The sequence below is a fragment of the Halichondria panicea genome, chromosome 15 (assembly GCF_963675165.1).
Source record: "Halichondria panicea chromosome 15, odHalPani1.1, whole genome shotgun sequence".
Classification (NCBI taxonomy): domain Eukaryota; kingdom Metazoa; phylum Porifera; class Demospongiae; order Suberitida; family Halichondriidae; genus Halichondria; species Halichondria panicea.
Genome location: NC_087391.1, coordinates 608,267 through 629,024, shown reverse-complemented (window position 1 = coordinate 629,024; position 20,758 = coordinate 608,267). Strand labels below are relative to the sequence as shown.

General features: G+C 44.7%; 4 protein-coding genes across 6 annotated transcripts; 3 read left to right on the top strand and 1 right to left on the bottom strand.

The window, feature by feature from the left end:
• The first annotated feature begins 7 nt into the window (after positions 1–7).
• Positions 8–8,444, top strand: LOC135348659 (uncharacterized). The gene is made up of 15 exons (XM_064546936.1): positions 8–244; positions 1,109–1,228; positions 1,397–1,672; positions 1,819–2,276; positions 2,469–3,791; positions 3,984–4,283; positions 4,657–4,818; positions 5,182–5,574; positions 5,843–6,398; positions 6,514–6,563; positions 6,617–6,819; positions 6,940–7,083; positions 7,401–7,464; positions 7,645–7,885; positions 8,134–8,444. The coding sequence occupies exons 1-15, from the start codon at positions 139–141 to the stop codon at positions 8,298–8,300; spliced, it is 4,563 nt and encodes a 1,520-aa protein (XP_064403006.1). The 5' UTR covers positions 8–138; the 3' UTR covers positions 8,301–8,444.
• LOC135348670 (uncharacterized) lies at positions 8,380–9,795 on the bottom strand. The gene is made up of 6 exons (XM_064546951.1): positions 9,560–9,795; positions 9,420–9,477; positions 9,156–9,366; positions 8,927–9,036; positions 8,688–8,875; positions 8,380–8,635 (listed from the first exon to the last, which is right to left on the bottom strand). Exons 1-6 carry the CDS (start codon positions 9,652–9,654, stop codon positions 8,605–8,607), a joined length of 693 nt encoding a protein of 230 aa, XP_064403021.1. The 5' UTR covers positions 9,655–9,795; the 3' UTR covers positions 8,380–8,604.
• A 45-nt stretch (positions 9,796–9,840) lies between these two features.
• Positions 9,841–14,805, top strand: LOC135348661 (DNA replication licensing factor mcm5-like). Its single transcript, XM_064546938.1, has 13 exons — positions 9,841–10,131; positions 10,340–10,468; positions 10,617–10,789; positions 10,840–10,918; positions 11,331–11,492; positions 11,886–12,093; positions 12,355–12,584; positions 12,886–13,119; positions 13,218–13,301; positions 13,416–13,528; positions 13,730–14,001; positions 14,246–14,373; positions 14,629–14,805. The coding sequence occupies exons 1-13, from the start codon at positions 9,841–9,843 to the stop codon at positions 14,728–14,730; spliced, it is 2,205 nt and encodes a 734-aa protein (XP_064403008.1). The 3' UTR covers positions 14,731–14,805.
• Positions 14,806–14,900: 95 nt separating this feature from the next.
• On the top strand, positions 14,901–19,777 carry LOC135348662 (U3 small nucleolar RNA-associated protein 25 homolog). 3 transcript variants are annotated; one of them, XM_064546941.1, is made up of 16 exons: positions 14,901–15,022; positions 15,239–15,379; positions 15,710–15,881; positions 15,912–16,147; positions 16,203–16,289; positions 16,345–16,431; positions 16,762–16,847; positions 16,958–17,026; positions 17,094–17,208; positions 17,256–17,334; positions 17,606–17,762; positions 17,944–18,040; positions 18,136–18,304; positions 18,519–18,667; positions 18,859–19,082; positions 19,491–19,777. In XM_064546941.1, the coding sequence occupies exons 1-16, from the start codon at positions 15,017–15,019 to the stop codon at positions 19,723–19,725; spliced, it is 2,109 nt and encodes a 702-aa protein (XP_064403011.1). In that variant the 5' UTR covers positions 14,901–15,016; the 3' UTR covers positions 19,726–19,777. The 3 variants fall into 3 exon arrangements, with proteins under 3 accessions (XP_064403011.1, XP_064403009.1, XP_064403012.1); XM_064546939.1 differs by having other exon boundaries at positions 15,710–16,147; XM_064546942.1 differs by lacking the exons at positions 14,901–15,022; positions 15,239–15,379 and adding an exon at positions 15,437–15,549 and having other exon boundaries at positions 15,710–16,147.
• The last annotated feature ends 981 nt before the right edge of the window (positions 19,778–20,758 follow it).

Below are 20,758 nucleotides of genomic sequence, written 5' to 3'. Positions count from 1 at the left end.
GGCGTAGCTCAATGAACAAATATAAAACTGCCTGAAGACCAACTTCCTCTTACTACCATAAAACCTTAGCTAGTAACTTAGTGCTTGTAGCTATAGTGCTCTACTACTAAGCTGTATCTGTGACCATAGAGGGACGTCATGCAGAGCTGGAGTGGCTGCCTGCTAGTGTGCTGGTTTGTACATGCAGCCTTTGCTCAAGCAAGCTCTGGAGATGGACTCATCATCCCTATTGATGCTGTACCAGGTATGTACTAGATCTAATGTGTTACTGTATGCATGCACCAGAATACTAGTTAGTGGATATGTTATAATAATCGTAAAAATTATTAGCTCTGCTGAATTTACAGTAAAATTAATATTAAACTGACTAGACCTGTGTATAGCTACTGCATTGCACTGCACACTGTATAGCGGGTATATTTCAGGGTATAAACTTTCACGGAAAGATCTTTAGAAAGGATTTTGCGGATTTAATTTTCAATGGCTAGCGATCTTTTGGCACATGCATGCATGCGATATATTAAATGTGTGGGTATAAATGTTCACAGTAAATTTAATCAGCGAAAACCGCAACATTTCCTCCAAATACACCCGCTCCATACAGTGCAGTATGCTTTATTTGGTGATAATGGCATGATAATGCATGGTCTGCCGTAATTTGGTATGCTATTTCTTGCTTGCCAATTTGCCCTCCATTCATTAAAACTACCCCACCATCATGCAAAATAGCTCTAATTCATTTAGCCATTGTAATGAGAATTAAGAGACACAATGTGGGGCTTATAATTATTTGTGGTGACAGTTGATTGCACTTTCACCATTTGCTGCGATAGCACTCAGCTGCATCCCTTGTAAGCACCCTGGCATGCACTCAGCTGCATCCCTTGTAAGCACCCTGGCATGCAAGGATCTATTGTGGACATTACCCTATAGGTAACCGTAGTTGCCTACAGGAAATAGCTGGTTTAATGGAGAGAATCACAGGCTGCATTGATGCGCATCCTCTCAATACATGTCACCCTCCATAGATCACCGACTAGCCCAATCACATACCGGTAGTGAATACTGAAACTGTATATATACACACTAATTATTGTATTTCTTGCAGCTACCTGCAGAGCCGGACCCCATGTTGTTATGGGAACACCGTTAAAGTGGCAACTGACAACTACTGGTGAACTAGTAGACGGAGGAAATTGTACCTTCACAGACCAAGACTCACAACAATGTATGTGCACTGAGTTAATTGTTGCACCTTTTTCAACAGCCCAACACACATGCAGTATTTTGCTTTTTCTAATTGAATTAGTTCACCTAAGAAGCACCTGTTCCACAGTGTGAATTAGATTGTGGGCCAACACCTTGAACCTCTCTCTCTACATGCACGCACACACAGTACTGTATTCAGCTGGCTTTGTGGCTGCACTGCCAGGTGACTATCGCTACCAATGTCCTGAGGTTGGGGTCCAGGGGAACATGAGCATCGTGCAGGCCCAGTACAGCATCGCAGTGTGCAGTGGTTGCAGTAACCACAGCAATGAGTATCGACTAAACACGGGAGAGGTTTTGCAGTGGGCATTTGTTCGCATGGAGGGGGAGAAACTGAGAGAGGCTGTAAATTGTACCTCTCAAGTGTGGAGGGATGATCGCCTACTGACCTCAATGGATCAATGTGAGTTGTATAATTATCGTTGTAAACATGTTTTTACCACACGCAGTGATTTCCCATAATGCGACCACAAACACTGCATGTAAAAGGTCTCTTAGGAAATGCAAACCATTGTAGTGCAGTGTCTGAATGATCTTGTTTCCATACAGCCATGACGTCATACCAATTCAACTCTCCTGGCAACTATCGGGTCACCTGTGAGAGGGACACTTCCTTGCAAGCCACCATCACAGTCATGAGTGCACCCTCCCCCCCTCTTACTGGTCTCCTACCACTCCTCTACACACACGCTGCACTCATGGCCACTGCATTCGGAGTATTACTACCAATTGGTGCATTTCTTGCCTACAACAAAGTCAAGTTGGCCCACAAGATCGTACAGCCTCTGGGCATAATGCTCGCTCTCATTGGATTCGTTCTTGTAATTGTATTCGTGCAGCTGACTCACGGGAAACATTTTCGCTACCTCATTCACAGTTTGCTGGGGCTTGCCCTGTTGCTATTGGCTACTCTAGGGATGCCCTTGCTCCTGCTCAGAAAGCCAAGGACTTGGCACAAGAAAGCTGGACAAATTGTCACTTTCTTTGGAATGGGGAATGTATTACTGGTGAGTGATTTAGCAGCACTTTGACATGTTTAGATTGACATGCCTAAATTGAATTGACAAAAACCAAGCTATATACAGAACTGTTTTTTTTTTTATAGACCAGGGTTTCAGTGTACATGTATGCGTTGTTGTAGCTATCTCTTCTGTTCCTTGGAGGAAATTGATGTCATGGTGATTATCTTATCCATACAGGGTCTCTCCGTGTTTCCAGTGCTTCCCCTTGCTGCCTACATCATCTGTGCAGTGTACGGTGTCTGGCTAGTCATTGCGGCCGTAGTCTACATCTTTGTGCCTCGGTCTGCAAAGAAGGTCTCCAGTTACTCTATCCCGAATCAGACCAACAAAGAATCTAAAGATGAAATAGCACTCAAATCTCGAAATTCCTCTTTCTCCAGTTTGAAGGGTCCGCAACGTTTGGACAAGAATGTTATCTCAGACGAAAAGATGATACAACTACGAAAGAAAAGTATGGATTTCCTTGATTCTACTAGAACGAGAGAGCAGCTCAACCTTGAGTTCAGACACCACCCTCTCTACAACAACCAGCCGTATGAGAATGGAAATGGACATTACGAGGAGGATTCCAAACCAGATCAGGAATCAGAGTCTGAGAGTTATGATCTCGAAGTATCGACAGCCCCCCTCTGTCGGATGGTATCAGAACAAGACAGCTCCATGCCGCCCACTCCTGATGATGAACTCGGAACAGACGAGAAAGTGCGTATGTATTTAGCTAGCTCCGAACAAGCCGATAGGGTTCAAAGTGCAGACAATTTAGATCAAAGCAGTCCCGACGATGTTGTCATAGTGGGTGGAAAGGTCACCAGAGCTAAGACGTTCAATCATCACTACGCCCACCTTGCCGATGATGAGACGGAGAAGGGAGGGTCCCTACGAATCACTCGACACTCTAAGAGAGCTCGACGAGGAGTAGATGACGTGTTTCCAGATATTCTAACTCCAGATGACACAGACAAAGCTACGACGCTACCGGCTCACCTAGCAACGACCCCCCAGGGAGAGGCTCCTATCAGCCGTAGGAGGAAGGGTGCCTTTATGCCCCCTCCCATCATCACCACCGCCCCCCTCGAGGGAACTGATTTTACTCCCACTGGTGGTGGCTGTCCGTTTCATAATATGGGCAATGGACTGGCCGTCAAGAAATCAAATCGTAGGGGAATCTCCCCAACACCCTCCGGAGACAGTATGTTTGAGAGCTCCCCTCGTCCGCGAAAGAAGAAAGTGAGTGTTGCTCAAATTGAAGCGACTGTTGTGCCCCCCACACCTGTGAATCTCCAGCCCCCTGGTGGGGGGAACCTCCCTCGCAGCATCAGCCATGATACTATGCGCACTACACAAGATGTGTTCACAGACAACGCCTTTCGATCGGTGATGCATATATCTCAGGACGCCATCGTGTGTGCCAACTCTGTGGGAGACATTGTGTTCTGGAGCACTGGTGCTGCAAGGATGTTCGGCTACACTCCAGGGGAGGCCATTGGCAGCAACTTAGAAGTGAGGGCAATAAGTAATCTAAGTATTTTACACTGGATCTGGTACAACTGAGCTATATTATTAGCTAACAGTTGGTACCATATCTTCAATATATTCATGCTTAGTTACTATATGTACAAACCAAAAAATGCATTCATGACAGTTATAAAGTTGTCAGTCCACTCATTTCCTACACACGTACTTCCTCTGCAGATGATTGTTCCTCTTAGTTTCCGGGAGAAGCACCGTTTCGGTATCAACCATCGAACCACCGACACTCTCAAGTACCTCCGCAAACACTCGTATGCTCCAGAGGAACAGAAGCACGCTCGACTGTACGAGGTACGCGCTCTCACCAAGAGTGGGCACGAGATCCCAGCCGAGGTGCATGTGACTAGCTTCGTCATTGAGGGGGAGTTGTTCTACACGGGGGTCATCTCTGAGATGACTCGCAAGACAGGGGGCTCCATCGGGAGTACCAGTGACATCAACGAGCTGTCTCTAAAACAAAGGGTGAGCCCTTACTGTAATTAGTGTCTAAGCCCTCGTGTACCTGAGTGCATGCATGCTGGGTAGTGAATCTCCTGTTTGTGTTTATGGGTCTTTACAATGCAAGGAAGGAATCACATGTGAAACAGGAAGATGGATAGCATTCCCTATAGGTGACATGTTGTACATTCGTGGTGTTGTTTGCATTGTGGTTCTTTTGAGGGTCAATAATTAGGCACTGCAGCTATATTTTTGTCTGACATTTGACAAATGGGGGCTAACCGGAACTAGTTTCAATGCTGAAAGTTATTCGTGTGTGTGCGTGTGTTTCTCTCTATGCTACTGTGCATGCATGTATGACTGTATTGAATGCTCTACTGCACATGTACATCCTCAGTCTCTGGCAGTGGGGGCTCAGATGAAGATCGCTCACAACCTGATGAATGCAGCCCACATCTCAAAGAAGGAGCTAGAGAGAGTGCTTGTGAGCAGCCTCAGAGCCACTGACTTCGAGGTAGAGCCTCACCAGATTGAGCAAATGGTTGCAGGAATCATGAAGGTAAACAGTGCTTGTATGGTTTTTAGCCCTGAATTTGTATTCCCAATGTAAACACCATGGCACCTGATGGAATATTTTTGGTCTCCATATGTATGGTTTTGGGTGAGTAACCTTACGTATCTTGGCAACACTCTCGCCCCATGTGCTGCACAGTTTGCCTATAGCTTGTAGCTCTTCCCACAGCTGTCATGGTCACCTTGTGTGATTCTCATGCCCTTATGCTTCTCACCTCAGCAGGTAGATCCTCTTATGAGGTCACACCTGTAAAAATGCAAATGCATTCAATACTTTTGGGGTCAATAGCCAGACACACTGGCCTGTATAGCTGTGACTTAACCAGGAACCACTTCCCTCCCCCTACAGGAAGGAGATCCAGGCACCACTGGAGTGATGCCATTCGTTAGCCTCATCAAGCTCCTCTCAAAACATCAGCTCTATATTAGCGAGTCTGGGAATATCGCTCGGTACGGAAAGACCAAAGGATCGCAGGGAAGCGAATTGTCACGAAGGGAGAGAGTGTCCAGCAGTACGAAAGGGTTCTTTGTCAACTCAGCAACTTCCCTCATCTGGTTACTCATTTACGTACTCCTCAACGTCTTTGTATTTGTAGTGGGTGTGGTAAGTACGGATCGATTAGGCATGGAGAGGTATGCGTATGGAGCCGGACCTGTATTGAGCATGAACACAGTTCTTGTGTTACTGCCCACTCTCAGCTCTGTGGTGACTGCAATGAGGAGCAGTGTCTGGATGAACAAGGTACGCTAGCTTTTATATAGTGGAAGCAGTTTAGTAGGTAGTTGTTGACTATTCATAATTAGAGTTAGGATATTTCAATTAGAAGTTGTATTCATGCAGAGGTATTAGGAAGTCCCTCATAATTAAAATAGTGTTTTAGATCCCAAGATCATGCAGAGACGTGCTAATTTTGACCAAAACAAAGGTTTCCAGCAGCCTTATAAAAATTGCTTTTTTGCATTTTTAACTGTGTCCCTAACCGCACGCACGCACGCACGCACACACACAGTATCTCCCACTCACCCGGACTACACTGATGCACGTGCTGGTGTCCTGTGGTATCCTCGTCTGGTCATTGATCCACGTCACTCTCCATCTAGTCTCCTTTGCCGTTACCATTGACAATAGTACTGCCCCCCTCTCCACCAGCGAACGATTCACAGAGAACCTCCTCACTCACCTTGGTCCTACCATCACTGGCCTCATTATTGCTCTCCTGTTCCTAACTCTAGCAATAAGCTCGATAGGTCCCATCCGTCGAGTGTTGCGATTCATTCCGTTCTACATCATTCACTGGGTGTGTCTGTGTGCCTTCTACCTACTGCTGGTCATCCATGGAGTCAGCTACTTCAACCACTCCTATTGGCCGTGGTTGCTTCCCTTTGCCTTGCTTGTGTTAGTGGAGAGAGTATATCGCTACACCGCTATCACACGTCACTCTGTACGAGTTGACTGTGCGGGTCGCTATGACGATCAGTCTCGTACAGCCATCATTGAGTTGGAACGACCTCCTAAGTTCAAGTTTGAGCCTGGACAGTACATGCTACTCAACCTACCTTGGATAGGTACAGTCAATACTATATCCATTATCACTCACTCTTTCTTCCCCTGACTGTTCCTATACTATCACCTCACATGTCATCTCACAGTACATTATCCCTGTCTCCTAAACTCACTCAGGTTACTTCAACTGGCAGCCTTGTCAGATAAGCTCAGGGCCTAAAGACAAGGTAAGCTATCCAACACACTGTATATATGTGATCCACCCTCTCTCTCTCTGCAGAGACTTACAGTTCATGTTCCCTACTCTGCTGAGCCGTGGACTATGGAGGCCTTTCAATACCTCAAGACACATCCCTATCGCATGCACAGTTCAACCAATCAGAGGAAAGACTCTAGACTCAAGAACAAGGAGGCCGTGACCATAGAGAGCACAGAGGCAAGCCAACACCAGGCTGATCTCTCAGCCGTTCAATTCACTGGACCGTAAGTTTTATTGTTGTCATAGGAAACAGAAAATGTACATTTCTTGAAAGAAAGAATCAACCTGTTTGTCTGTTTGTAATACATTTTGATTGAAAATAATTATGCTATTTTTCCGCTCAGGCATGGCCCAGCGTATCATTCTCAGCTATTGTTTGACCACAAGATCTCTACGCTAGTGTGTGCAGGTGACTCAGGGCCGCACGTTGCCAAGGCTATCATCAAGAGGTTCCTAGAGTACAGGAAAGGAAATGCTTGTCATTGTGGGTAAGTGGTTGTAGCCATCCAAACACACCACTTGTACATAATTACGTTAATTAGCTACCACTTGAATTGACCCCATAGAAAAACCACAGCAATAATACTATATTAATACTAGTTTTCTACTTCACGCTTGAGTTAAGTATGCATGGTTTTGCTGCCTGGGAATTTTTTGTTATGCAATCCACTGACTGCAACAGTGGTAGCTGCTGCCTTAGGGTATGCACCAACATCCACTATGATAGCCTCAGGGCAGCCCTTGTGGTTTGAGCATGCAGTGTGTGTGTGTGGTGGTGTTTCAGTATGTGGTTGTGTTGTTACAGCTGCAGTCCTGTGCTGACCAAGCTCTACATTGTCTGGGTGGTCCCCAGTGGACACGATTTTGAGGTAAGTATACCACCATACCACCGGCTGTCTGTCACCACTGGCACGCTGCAAGTCTTCCCATAAAGTTGATAAGAATAGCTAAATATACATAATCGTATGGTTTCATCAACTGATCTTGTTTGTGTACTACATGCTGACCTAAAGCTCTACAAGTGAATATCCTCCCTCCCCTTTTTACAGTGGTTCACAGACTATCTGTCTGAGTTGTGCGAGGATGACCACGTCCACCGCTACCTGGACGTGAGAGTCTTCCTCACCAACATCAACTCCCCTCCCGACGAGTTGGCCTCTGCTCTGTTGCAGCTGGGGCTCAAGACTGCCGGCCCTCAGTGCATGGTGAGGCGACCTTCACAGCCACAACTCAACAACCTCCACTCCAAGACCAGCTATGGAGCACCAGACTTCCCTGCTCTCCTAGATTGTGAGTGAAAGTGTGAAAGTGTACCCATTGAAAGCAGCATAAAATAATATATTTCTCTATTTTTCTTCTTGGGAGCTTTGTCTCTGTAATCCGTAATAAAATTTAACAGCATTACATAGCCTCCAATAGTAATCTGCAATTAATGGCCATAAAATTCTTTCCTATTGAGATATGTTCCAGTAGCTATGCTTCAATAATGGTCAATACAATTCTGGCCTTATTTCATTACATGATTATCTTCTCTGTAGACATTTCTGCTCAGAATGCGACCATGTGGAGTGAGGGTGTGACAGAGTTCGGAGTGTTTTCAGTGGGAGCACTGCACCACGGCATGAGGAGGGATCTGGCCAGGGCCTGCAAGACCAGCTCCAAACCTGGACAGCTTATCTACTCAAGTCATCACATTTACACATAAACTGTTTGGTAGTGTTTGCTATTCTACTCAACTTTTACTTTTTATAACTTTTCCCCAGCCCTTTTGTTGTTACATGTCATGCATCGTTTTGTAGATCATAAATAATTTGTCATTAAATATTATTGTGTGAAATGATTATATAAATCACTGATGTTGATGTTTAGTGACAATAATAAAGACAAAGTTTAAAATTAATATTGAATATGGGTGGGTATGACAATGAGGTGGTCATGAACTGAGCTGTTAAAATTGATTATGAAAAGTTTGTGTGATAAATGGTATACAGTTTTATAAGCATCTCTCTTCATGTCCAACTAAACAGGGTCTTGACAGATCTGCAGAGATTACGTCATAATTATGATGATCGACTCCTACGCAACCACCCACCTCACAATGCCGCGCAGGAACGACTCCTCGTTCTTTACAACCTCCAGACGCTCGTTAGTGTGCGATGATGACGGTTTACTGAGCTTTTTGAACTCCGACCTCACGTTCCTGGCTACCTTACCAACAGTATCCGGGCTTGGGCCAGTCTGAGCATGTCCAGTACAGGGCAGACAAGCAACACTGGGGGTCTGTGGGAGACAATTTGAGACCCCCCACACACATTGATGGTTGGAGCTTACCATACGCAGCTTCTTCCTGACCAAGTACTCGCTGCGTACAATACCTGTACACACAGGTAAGCTCACATCCTCTGGGTGTGGCCTCTTCCGGGCAATCTTATTAGACGCCTCTATGGTAGGAAGAGAATGCATACTATGAAACAGTGACAGTGTGTGTGTGGGTGTGTGTATGTGTGTGTGTGTGTGTGTGTGTGTGTGTATGTGTGTGTGTGTGTGTGTGTGTGTGTACTTGTGTGGTAGGGGGCAGCAACGATGTGTACAAAGAGTTGGATAGTGTGTGGGTGTGGCTGCAGGTTACGCTCATGTTGATAGAAGAGTAGCTTGTTGGCCATGACCAGACCCCAGTCTAGGAGCCCGGGGTAGACCAACATGTAGTCTGTCTTGAGGGGGGGTAGTCTTCTATAAGACAACCATTGTTCCAGAATTCCCTCAGTCATTCTCTACAGGGGGGAACATTGACAGACTGTATGCACACAGGTTATAGTATTGTCACCGTGAGGTCAGCTTGTAGTGCATCAGCATTGAGGTTGACATCCGACACACTACAGTTACTACAGAGGGTGGACGGTTGATGATATGATGGAGAGACTGACACTACAGTACTGTGAATGGTTGTGCTAATTCCACATTTACCTCAGTATGTATCTGAGCCTGAACACTTTGTCTCTGAACACCACTATCTTTGTGAAGGGCCCAGGGAGCTGGACTACTCCCACACCTGTAGCCATGCAGAGTGCAGTGCAGTAGCTATGGTGAGTAAGAATCGTCAAATCTGCCCAAAAGTAATGACCAGCTTTTAGTTGTAAAGATCGTTAGCTAAACAACTGCAATGCTACTCTTCCCAAGAGAGGTGGGCTGGTGTGTAAGTTATGGGTGGAGATTGATTGAAGTGGGTGTTTCAAATCCACTGCAAGATGGCTGGCACTGGTTTTGATGATGCTCCCGTCTACTACAGCGACCCCTTCTTCTCAGAGGACCGCTCAGAGGCTGATGGAGGCCCCTCCAGAACTGCCTCTCTTGGGAGATTCAAAGAATTCATCAAAACCTTCCTGGATCAGGACAACTGCTTCTGTTACCGAGACCAGCTCAAGCGACACTACAACCTGAGACAGTACTGGATGCAGGTGGACCTCGAGGACTTGTCTAGTTTTGACTCTCAGCTAGCGGACAAGCTGAGTCGATCTCCATCCGAGTACCTCCCCCTCGTAAGTGCTAGAGTAGTGCATGACACACCCCAATATGACAATCTGACACCCCTGCCCGGCCCCCAATCTCACCATCCACCATTTGCATTTCAGTATAATTTTATTACTGGTGAGATAACTATAGTTCTAACTGCTCAGCTTTCCTGTACTGAAATCACATTAGAATTTAAAAGTGAAATATTTCCCTTCTTTCTCTTCCTTCTAATAGTTTGAGGAGGCTGCTCGTGATGCTGCCGATGAGCTCACTCAGCCACGGCCCCTTGGCGAGGAAACGGTGGAAGACGTACAAGTGCTCCTTCACTCGGACGCCAACCCTGTGCAGATCAGACAGCTGAGGGTGAGTTACTATGGTCACAATAATATTAATTACAGTTGGTTGAAACTCATATTTTATAAGTTATACATGTAGACGGGTACAATCAGTGGAAATTGCCATCTCATATATTACTCAATCTCCCTGCCCCGCCCACTCCGCCCCCACACAGTCGGAGCACATGGCTCGGCTGGTTAAAGTGCCGGGTATTGTGATTCAAGCGTCTGGTGTTAAAGCCAAAGCCACCAAGATCACTATCCAGTGTCGCAGCTGTCGTAACTTCCAATCAGGTATCTCGATTAATCCAGGCCTTGAGGGCTACTCTCTGCCCAGGAGGTGTCCCACGTAAGCCCTATGTGTGGGGGTCTTATTGAGTTGACTTCCACCCCCTGCAGAGATCAAGCTGGGAGGCCAAAGTGTCCAGTGGATCCTTTCTTCATAGTGCCCGACAAATGCAAGTGTGTGGATTTTCAGGTGAGATTTAGTAGTCAGCTATAAAAACTATGTACTGAAGCATTAGTTGCGTAGTTATCTAAAAACTGTTAATTGCTACAACACCACCTCACCACTGTATGCAGACTGCTGTGGTGCTATCCAGAGGAGATACGACATGCAGGGAGCAATTTGGCTTGATTTTCTAATTAACACTTGATTAGCTGACTCAGCATTAAAAAACCTAGGCCTACACGTGAATGGAATGTAATTAAAGTGGCTCAATCAAGTTCCTGCATTCCGTACCTCCCCCGGGTCCTATCGAGACATGTTTTACTGAAATTGCAGCAGTGGTAGCATTGACTTGTGTGCCCCTGCAATGATATTATCGAATTCATGTCGTAATTATAATTATTACGTCATTTCCAATACTGTCGTCTCTCTCCCTGTACAGACCCTCAAGCTGCAGGAGAGCCCTGATGCAGTACCTAAGGGGGAACTCCCTCGTCATATGCAGGTTTATTGCAGTCAATACCTCACCGACAAGGTTGTCCCTGGCAACAGAATCACAGTGATCGGCATATACTCCATCAGGAAGTCTGGATTGAACGCAAAGGTCAGTGTATGAGTGTGGCCGGCATCTTTGTACAGTGAGTATAATTAAAATGTCCGTTGATCCAATATCAAAGATTTTATGATTTTCTGAAAGCTTTGAAAGAGACCTTTTAAATGATGTGTTTAAGCCAATAATTTGTTTCGGACCATAATTTGTCATTTTTCAGCCTTGGACCATGGGATATATATTCGGTACATGACCAAATTGACAAATACTCTTGTCTCTCTAATATGGATGACACCATTTGAAAGGCTAAGCTTTCAGAAAATCAGAAAATCATTTTGAAATTGGATCCATGGAATGTTATAGCAGCTGCAAGAGCCCCAAACCATTGGTTATACTGTCCTCCCACACACACACCACACACCACACCACACACCCACACACACACAGACTAGTCAAGACCGTGCTGCGAGTGCTGGTCTGCGTCGGCCGTACCTGCGTGTGGTGGGTATAGAGGTGGATAGTGGGGGTCCGGGACGAGCAGGGGGTGCTCCACTCACTCCCGTAGAAGAGGAGGAGTTGAGACAGCTGGCAGCACGTCCTGACATCTATGACACTATTGCCAAGTCGATTGCACCGTCCATATATGGTAGTCTTGGTGAGTGGATTAGTAGTTTATGGGGAGGGGGAAGAAATTTAAAGATATGAATTAATAAAATCAATATTGTATTAACGTTGACTTTGTACGTACATACTGTATCAGTGAGGCTGTAGTGTAGAAATACTGAGGTCTCTGAATATGTACTGAGACTCTAATACAGTATGAGCTACAGTACTTTCTGTTGGCCTTTGTCAATTTTTTAATGTGAAACGATCGTCCTAATTTCATTGTTATAAATAATGTTTCTCTTTTCTGCAGATGTGAAGAAGTCAATTGCTTGTCTCTTGTTTGGAGGCTCTCGTAAACAGCTTCCTGACGGGCTAAATCGTCGTGGTGACATTAACGTCCTGTTGCTAGGCGACCCGGGAACGGCCAAGAGCCAGCTGCTCAAGTTTGTGGAGAACGTAGCCCCCATTGGTGTGTACACGTCAGGCAAGGGGAGCAGTGCAGCCGGACTCACTGCATCCGTCATGAGAGACCCCTCCTCTGTGAGTGAGAGAGGAGGAGTATTGTAACACAGCATGCTTGATTGAAATCCCAGCTAGTGTTCTTCCCTCATTTATAGTATTTGTCTGACACCTTTATTAAGTAATAGATTTTTCCATCCTCAATCACAAACAATGATTTTTCCAGTGTATTGTGTAGTAATTTAAACTAGGTCTAGGTAGTTATTTATTGTCTAGAGGTAGTTAGCACTAACCAACCGACCAGGTCCCCTATAAATTATGGGTATATATAATTTATATTGTATAAAATGTATTCCATGAATGTATTGTATATTCTCTGTAGAGGAGCTTTGTGGTGGAGGGTGGAGCCATGGTGCTGGCGGATGGGGGTGTGGTCTGTATTGACGAGTTTGACAAGATGAGGCAAGACGATCGTGTGGCTATTCACGAAGCCATGGAACAGCAGACCATCTCCATAGCAAAGGCTGGCATTACCACCACTCTTAACTCCCGCTGCTCTGTACTAGCAGCTGCCAACTCTGTGTTTGGACGATGGGACGACTCTAAAGGAGACGCAGTCAGTTACTAGCTACTAGTATTGTTCCGTTACTAGCTCAAGCTCTAGGTGTTATTTCTAAGTGTTATTTGGTTCATTTGTGTGTCTTTGTTCTGCAGAATATTGACTTTATGCCGACTATTCTCTCACGTTTTGACATGATCTACATCATCAAAGACTTGCACGACGTTGCCAAGGATACAGTGAGTCAACCAGAATGCGTATAATTATAAGGCATGTTCATAGTCAGTGATAATATAATGTACTTACTTCTCGGCGTATCTAATTAAGCAACTTGTTCTCAACCCCCCCCCCAGCAACTAGCCAAGCATGTCATGAGAGTGCACCTCAACGCCCTCCAGACAGAGGACACTGTGGAGGGGGAGCTGGATCTCGCCACTATCAAGAGGTTCATCGCCTTCGCACGATCGTAAGGAATTAAGTCAACATTAATTCGTGTTTCCACTTGTCCAGCCTCCTTTTTATTATACACCTTTCAGAAAAATAGACTTGGGAACAACTAATTGTCTTATTATTTTTGTTGTGTAGCTACTTTGGAAATATGTAGTTGGTGTATGCACATCACATGATGGAATTGTGTGCATTATTTTTATTGTTTCTTAACTTGCAGTACGTGTGGCCCGAGACTATCTGCTGAGTCAGCAGACAAGTTACGTAATCGCTACGTGATGATGCGAGGCAGTACCAGACAACACGAGAGAGACACCTCCAAACGATCTGGCATTCCCATCACCATTCGCCAGCTGGAGGCCATTATTCGTGTCTCTGAGTCTATGGCCAAGATGTCCCTGAGGCCATTTGCCCTCGAGAGTGACGTGGACGAGGCTCTGAGACTATTCCAAGTGTCTACTCTAGACGCTGCCCTCTCTGGATCACTGTCAGGTGGGTACAACTGTAACTGGTATGCGTCACGTGGTTAGCTTGTGAGCAATGGAGGTCTACATGTATTGTGATTGTAGATACTGAAGGCTATTATTTACTCGTGCTATTTTCTTAACTAAAGAGTTTTTTTATCCCTATACATAGTAGGAAGTACTTCATGTGCTCCTGTATTAGGCTGCATTCTAAGAAGTTCGGTGATAAATTACTAGCTCCAGTGTTATGATCCCAATGATAATGTATGTAGGTGCTGAAGGTTTCACGTCTGAGTCTGACCAGGAGGAGGTCAGAAAGATTGAAAGGCAGTTAAAGAACAGGTTCCCCATCGGGTCCCACGTCTCAGAGCAACGCATCATCCAGGACTTCCTCAAACAAGTCAGTCAGTTAGTTAGCTACACGTTGTGATACAGTACAGGGATTGCATGCTAGGCTAATTGTACGTAGGTAACTTTGTGCTTGTATCCCGTTCTCTATATAATTTATGGTAACTGTATCTTTGTGCTGTACGTACATTTACATGTACATGATAGCGCATGTATTATGTTTTTCCGTTTTAATAATTGTGTATAATGCATTGCTGTTTAACCCCTTCAGAACTATATATAATGTATTGCTGTTTAACCCCTTCAGAACTACACTGAGCGCTCTATCCAAACAGTACTACACATCATGCTGAGACGTGGTGAGCTGGAGCATCGTCTGCAAAGGAAGGTCCTCTACAGGACAAGATAAACTAAAACTGAAACTATGATCAGAACTTTAACTGGACAATTGTTATCACATTTAATTAAAAAGTTGGGACTGCTGTTTTGGGTAAAGATGGTTAAACTTAGATCCGGCTGTGGTTTCATACGATGGCCGCCCTCAAGTACTCCTGCAGCATTGTAGTGGGTGGGGCTGGTGTACTTGCAGACCACGTGGCAGGCTAGAATCAGAAATCAGTCCAAAAGAGAATCGAGATTTATACAGCAGCTAGCTATACTAGCTAAACTTCTATTCTTTACCAGTTAAACACAGCATGGGGGTGAGTGTTGATCACAATACAAAAAGATGGCCCTTTGTAGACAAGTACTTCACAAGATACTTCTTCATAATTATGAATTTATGAAAATTAAACAGCATGATCATGGATCTGACATCATTATTATACTTCATTGTACACAATGATTGTCTGCCCAGTGTTTAATATCTAAGCTAGTGTTCTGTCATGTGTGTTCCAACCCCACCCTCTATACGCTAGCGTGGTGGACGACACTCTGGGAGACGTAAAGGAGGTAGAAAAGTTGTGAAGAAGAGACGTCATGTGACACCAGCCCCCCTCCCCCAAGCACCAAACAAGAGACCACCCCCCCACGCTACTCGTACCCTCTCCAGTGATGAGGCAAGTCAACCTGTCTGGAATCAGCATATTAATCAAGAGTCTATATAAATAATAGAGAGAATATCGAACACAATACTGTGCATCAGATGTATTCAGAAGTAACGTGACTTCCTGTCTGAAACGCGTGATCAATAATGACAATTTGGCAGTAACGTTGTTGCTGCCTCGAGGTAAGTGGCGGCTCCAGGCACTCTGATTGGTCTGTTACCAAGCAGGAAGTACGTTACTTTCCGAATACATCTGATGCTACGTTTGATACTCTCTCTCTTTAGTATGGACTCATGATACAATACGTGTATACCTTGTCATTACGTTGGCCTTTGACCCCAGGAGGATGATCCCACGGACTATGACCTCTTACTAGGTGTACTCGGTCCAATGGCAAAACGGCCCAAGACAGAGGATGCCAAGAAGACACGAAAGGAGTTAAGTACATCGTTATCGAATAGAAGAGAGAGTGTGGAAAGTGATGCTAGTGATGGCGTGGACAGTGATGGTGTGGATAGTGATGGTGTGGGCAGTAATGGTGTGGGCGGTGCTAGTGATGGTGTGGAGAGTGACGCTGACGATCCTGGGGATGATAGTGAGGCTTGTGATGATGTGGAGAGTGTGGAGGGTGATGGTTGTGATGATGTGGAGAGTGATGGTTGTGAAGGTGCAGAGACTACCAACATTGATCCATTCAAGGTTCACTTTGAGCAACTCCTGACTGACCAGCAAGTGGAGCAGCTAGCTCAGAACCACCCTCCCTCCTACACACAGTCTGACGTGAGTGTTACCACGGTAATAGTTACCCCTAGTGACAGGCCCCTCCCTTTTACAGGACACATTACTAGGAGCGGTGGAGGTAGCCAATCCATTGCCAGAGAGAGCCAGTGTTATTGGAGTCCCTGGAAATGAGCAACTATTTGTAAGCGGTTCTCTTTATGTAGCGATGTGTTATTATTGACCGTTGCTCACTGCAGCTGAAGCAACAGTTGAAGCAGCATCACAGCCTTGTCACATCACCACGGTTACAACAGAGCATGTTCAATATCTTGAACAGTTATAAGGTGAAGCTAATGTACTAGCTAGGTCCCCTTCATTTTGAAATGACTACAGTTGGCTCTGTAACTAGTGTTTTGATGTCAACTATTTTCTGAATGCTTCTGAGTATGTTCAAATTTCAGATTTGAAACTGGCTATAATTTCGAATTTTTGGAAAAGACTGTCAAAAACAGGCCCAAAATAGACTTTTGATTTTAACACATTATCTGAATAACTTCTCTCTAAGCGTTCAGAAGTCTAATGTTATTGGACCAACGGAACTGAAGTTATGGCTGGTCAAAAATTCTATTTAATTGTGATTGTGCATGTGACCCAGCCCTGTGCTTGTGTTTCAGGACCTGTTGTTCATGAGACGTACGTTTGAGAATGGAGAAGAGATTAGAAGAACTTACCTCCTCCACGCACTCAACCACGTACTGAAGTAAGACACTGCCGCGTGTGTGGGTGTGGGTGGGGGTGTGCATGTGTGGGTGAGGGTGGGGGTGTGCGTGCGTGGGTGTAATAATAGTATCAGTATTTTCTCTCCAATAGGACACGATCTAGAGTTCTCAAAAACAAAGCACGACTGGTGCAAGCAGCAAAGACCAACAAAGTCATTGAGTACGTGAATTGCATTGTATGATTATTATACGAGATGCTCTGATTGTTGCTATGTTCTACTGATTAGTGACGTTGGTGATCAGGGGCTTACTCGTCCCAAGGTTTTGATTCTGCTCCCATTTCGTGAATGTGCCCTACGCACAATCAACACACTAGTGGAGTTACTGCTGCCTCAGGGGGAGGTGAGTGAGTGGGCGTGTTGACCACACCCACACACACTTGTACACAGGGGGTGGTCAGTCATAAGAAGAGATTTCAGGAGGAGTTCAGTGAAGAGGCACACCTGCCGTCAAAGATCAAGAAACCGAGTGAGTGGGAAAATGTACTCTCTTGAATACAGTGGAACTCTCTTTTATTAGCAGTCAGGTTTTGGGAACAAAGTCGGGCCATTTTCCAGAGGTGGCCTTTGTTGAAGGTTGTTTTGTACTCAAATGGGACCTGGCCTTTATATCGTATGGTCATTGTAGCTAGCTTATAGCTGAATTCTTGACACTTGTTAGTGAAAGATATCTATTTATATGCAACCCCAATAGTTTATACATGAATGAAGTGACTGTTATTGCTTTGTCCTTGACACAGAATCTTATGAAGAGATGTTTGCTGGTAATATTGACGATTGTTTCCGAGTGGGTGTGTCCATAAAGAGGAACCTTGTGAGACTGTACTCTGAGTTCTACTCATCAGACATCATCCTTGCCTCCCCCCTCGGCCTGCGCACCATCCTAGGGGCAGACGGGTGAGACACACTTGAACTTGGTTATTAAATTTGATGTCCTTAAGAGGCTCTAAGTTAATGGTCCTTAAACGTGTTTGAGACGCCTCACAGATTTAAATATCAATTACAATACTTTTAGAAATTGTGTGAAGTATCATCTTGAATTATCGATTATCGAAGTTCACTCATTTTTCTGCTTCAGGGAGAAGACGAGAGACTATGATTTCCTGTCCTCCATTGAGCTGTTGATAGTGGACCAATGTGATGTGTTCCTCATGCAAAACTGGGACCATCTCTTGGTACGTCACCACACACGCCCCCTCACACCCTCACACTCCACTCTTCACACACAGCACACCCTCACATAATCCACACTCTCTCACCTCACACACAGCACATCTTCGCCCATCTCCACCTGACCCCCAGAGAGGCTCACGGTGCGGACATATCTCGTCTGCGTGAGTGGGCGGTGAACGAGTGGGGCAAGTACTATCGTCAGACGCTCGTCTTCAGCAGCTTCTTCACTCCCGAGATCAACGCTCTCTTCAACAACTACTGTCACAGTATCCTCTTGTGTGTGTGTGTGGGTGTGTGGGTGTGGGTGTGGGTGGGGGGGGGGCTATTGGTGTATAATTCTTTTGTTACCTTACAAAATATTTATATTGACATTAGAGAGCCTGGTGGCAAGGCTAGATAATAAATCTCGTATTGAAGTTTTCCCTGGTGTTAGTATGTACCGTCATTTTGTGTTACTGTCCTTCACTCGTCTCCTGTCAGACTATGCTGGTCGTGTGCGTGTGGGGGAGGGGCCTGGTGACGGCTGTGTGAGTCAGGTGGTGGTCCAAGCTCCACAAGTCTTCCACAGAGTGCACTGCCTCTCTCACAAGGAACTGCCCGAGGCAAGACTGACTTACTTTGTTGAGAAGGTGAGTACAGGTGTTGTGTTGTATACAAACAACCTTGTTCATTATTTTGTTGTCAATAAAATAATGTTGCAATAAGGTTAAAATGTGCAAGAGACTGAGTACTTAGTCTTTTGAATTTATGGCATAATTATTGTGCATTGTTGTTTTTTGTTGACTGCTAAAACTTGAACATTTTACTACATTTTCTTCAGATTCTCCCTGATTTCTGTGGAGAGCTCACTAAACAGACGGCCATTTTCGTGCCTTCCTATTTTGACTTTGTGCGTGTGCGTAACCACATGAAAAGGGCGGAGCTTTCCCATTGCCTGCTCTCAGAGTACACTAAGACCTCTCAAGTATCTCGCTGCAGGACTGAATTCTACCATAAGCAGAAACACTTCCTCCTCTACACAGAGAGACTGCACTTTTTTAGGAGGTGTGGTTATAATGAAGTTCTATCATTTAATTATTGTGTTGAGTTTGACCTTCATAAAATTGTCCTAACTTTGTCATACTTCAAAGTTTCATATACCATTGGATTCCTTGTTAAAAAGCGCTTCTATCTATATGCTGTAGAGCTGGTAAGCTCCAACCAGCTAAAAGTTAGCATTTTCCATGTAGAAGTCCCAGGCATATATACTTGTCTTTAGTGGTCTTTGCACACTATCTGCCTTAGATGATAGCTTTTGTACGTTGCTGTATCCATCGTATGGTGTTTCCACTTCATGTACAACACTTCCATACATGCATGCAGCTAGCCCAGCATATAATTATATATTGGTACTGCATTTGACCTTGCTATAATTATTCGAATAATATATAGTTGATTTTTTTTTCTCTGCAGGTACCATCTCCGAGGGATTCATCATCTCATCTTTTATTCCCTCCCTCTCTACGCCGAGTTCTATCCGGAGCTAGTCAATATGTTGGAGGAGGCGGGGCAGATGGGCGGAGTCACGTGCACAGTCCTCTACTCACGCTACGAACTGCACATGCTCAGTAGAATAGTGGGCAACGTCAGAGCTCGCAAGATGTTGGAATCAAACGATAATGTCCATATGATTGTTATGGGGACTTGATGGACTCAGTCTCAATATTTTTATTGTTCGGCTGTACAGCTGTTTGCATAGACCTTGCAAAATACTAAATCATTCACTGCTTACCACAAAACCATCATGCAAACAAATAGTATTGGGTACATTCACATTCACAATGACTAAATAAAAATAAAGTGACCAATGGTGCATGGAAATAGGCTATATAGAGACTCATAGAACCGGGAGGATTTAAGTAGAGAATGGTTTACCAACGCCTTACGCTGAGACTTGTGCTGTACAAAAAATTGTTCCACTAAAGAACCTACTAACTTGCTCACTGCGGTATACCGGTTTTGACTGTCAAGTCCGAACATATTTTTCTACTAGATAAGCACCAAACAATATTTTGTGATCTGTTAGTGTTTAAGGTACTTCGTACTAACAGTTTCTTCAGCCTGAAACTTCTTCAAACCTCACCATAATTATACCACCAAGAGTAGATAAAAGCATTACTCTTGATACCACCAGGAGTACTCCTGATACCATCTTATAGCAGGTACTTTTCAAGGGTTTACTCAAAAAGTACCCATATACAACTTCTAGACTGCTCAGGACTGCATGTTGTTTGCATAGCAACACTGTATGATGATTTTGTAGTTTTGTGGTAATGCAGTGAGCTGATTATTTTGCAAGGTCTATGCAAACAGCTGTATGCAAACAGCTGTACAGCTGTTTGCACAGACCTTGCAAAATACCACTCCATTACCACAAACCACCATACAATGTTGCTATGCAAACAAATAGTACATGTACATGTACATGCATGTAGTATACATGTAGTTATAAAGAGCAATGATGGCTTCTAGAACTAGACTATGGGAATAGTCTGGAGGCCAGCCTAATAGCTCAGGGGCAAAATCTAGAGAGCTAGGATTACCTGTATTACGAATGTTTTGCGAGCATCAAACATTTGCGAACTTTGCGAGGGTTGTACACATAATCCTTTCCAGAACGCAATAGTTAGATCGCAAAGGGTTACATTTTCTGCTGATTTGGCTCATTCGCAAAGGTTTTT

Bases quoted from the DNA above. Each gene is read 5' to 3' on its own strand.
- LOC135348659 (XM_064546936.1), top strand. From the start codon at position 139: ATGCAGAGCTGGAGTGGCTGCCTGCTAGTGTGCTGGTTTGTACATGCA. The intron at 6,564-6,616 runs GTAAGCTATCCA...CTCTCTCTGCAG, and splicing joins GCTCAGGGCCTAAAGACAAG to AGACTTACAGTTCATGTTCC. The intron at 6,820-6,939 runs GTAAGTTTTATT...TTTTCCGCTCAG, and splicing joins GCCGTTCAATTCACTGGACC to GCATGGCCCAGCGTATCATT.
- LOC135348670 (XM_064546951.1), bottom strand. From the start codon at position 9,654: ATGGCTACAGGTGTGGGAGTAGTCCAGCTCCCTGGGCCCTTCACAAAG. The intron at 9,367-9,419 runs GTGACAATACTA...TCCCCCCTGTAG, and splicing joins CACTACAAGCTGACCTCACG to AGAATGACTGAGGGAATTCT. The intron at 9,037-9,155 runs GTACACACACAC...TTCCTACCATAG, and splicing joins TGCTGCCCCCTACCACACAA to AGGCGTCTAATAAGATTGCC.
- LOC135348661 (XM_064546938.1), top strand. From the start codon at position 9,841: ATGGCTGGCACTGGTTTTGATGATGCTCCCGTCTACTACAGCGACCCC. The intron at 12,585-12,885 runs GTGAGTGAGAGA...TATTCTCTGTAG, and splicing joins TCATGAGAGACCCCTCCTCT to AGGAGCTTTGTGGTGGAGGG. The intron at 14,002-14,245 runs GTGGGTACAACT...TAATGTATGTAG, and splicing joins CCTCTCTGGATCACTGTCAG to GTGCTGAAGGTTTCACGTCT.
- LOC135348662 (XM_064546939.1), top strand. The intron at 17,763-17,943 runs GTGAGACACACT...TTTCTGCTTCAG, and splicing joins ACCATCCTAGGGGCAGACGG to GGAGAAGACGAGAGACTATG. The intron at 18,668-18,858 runs GTGAGTACAGGT...CATTTTCTTCAG, and splicing joins TGACTTACTTTGTTGAGAAG to ATTCTCCCTGATTTCTGTGG.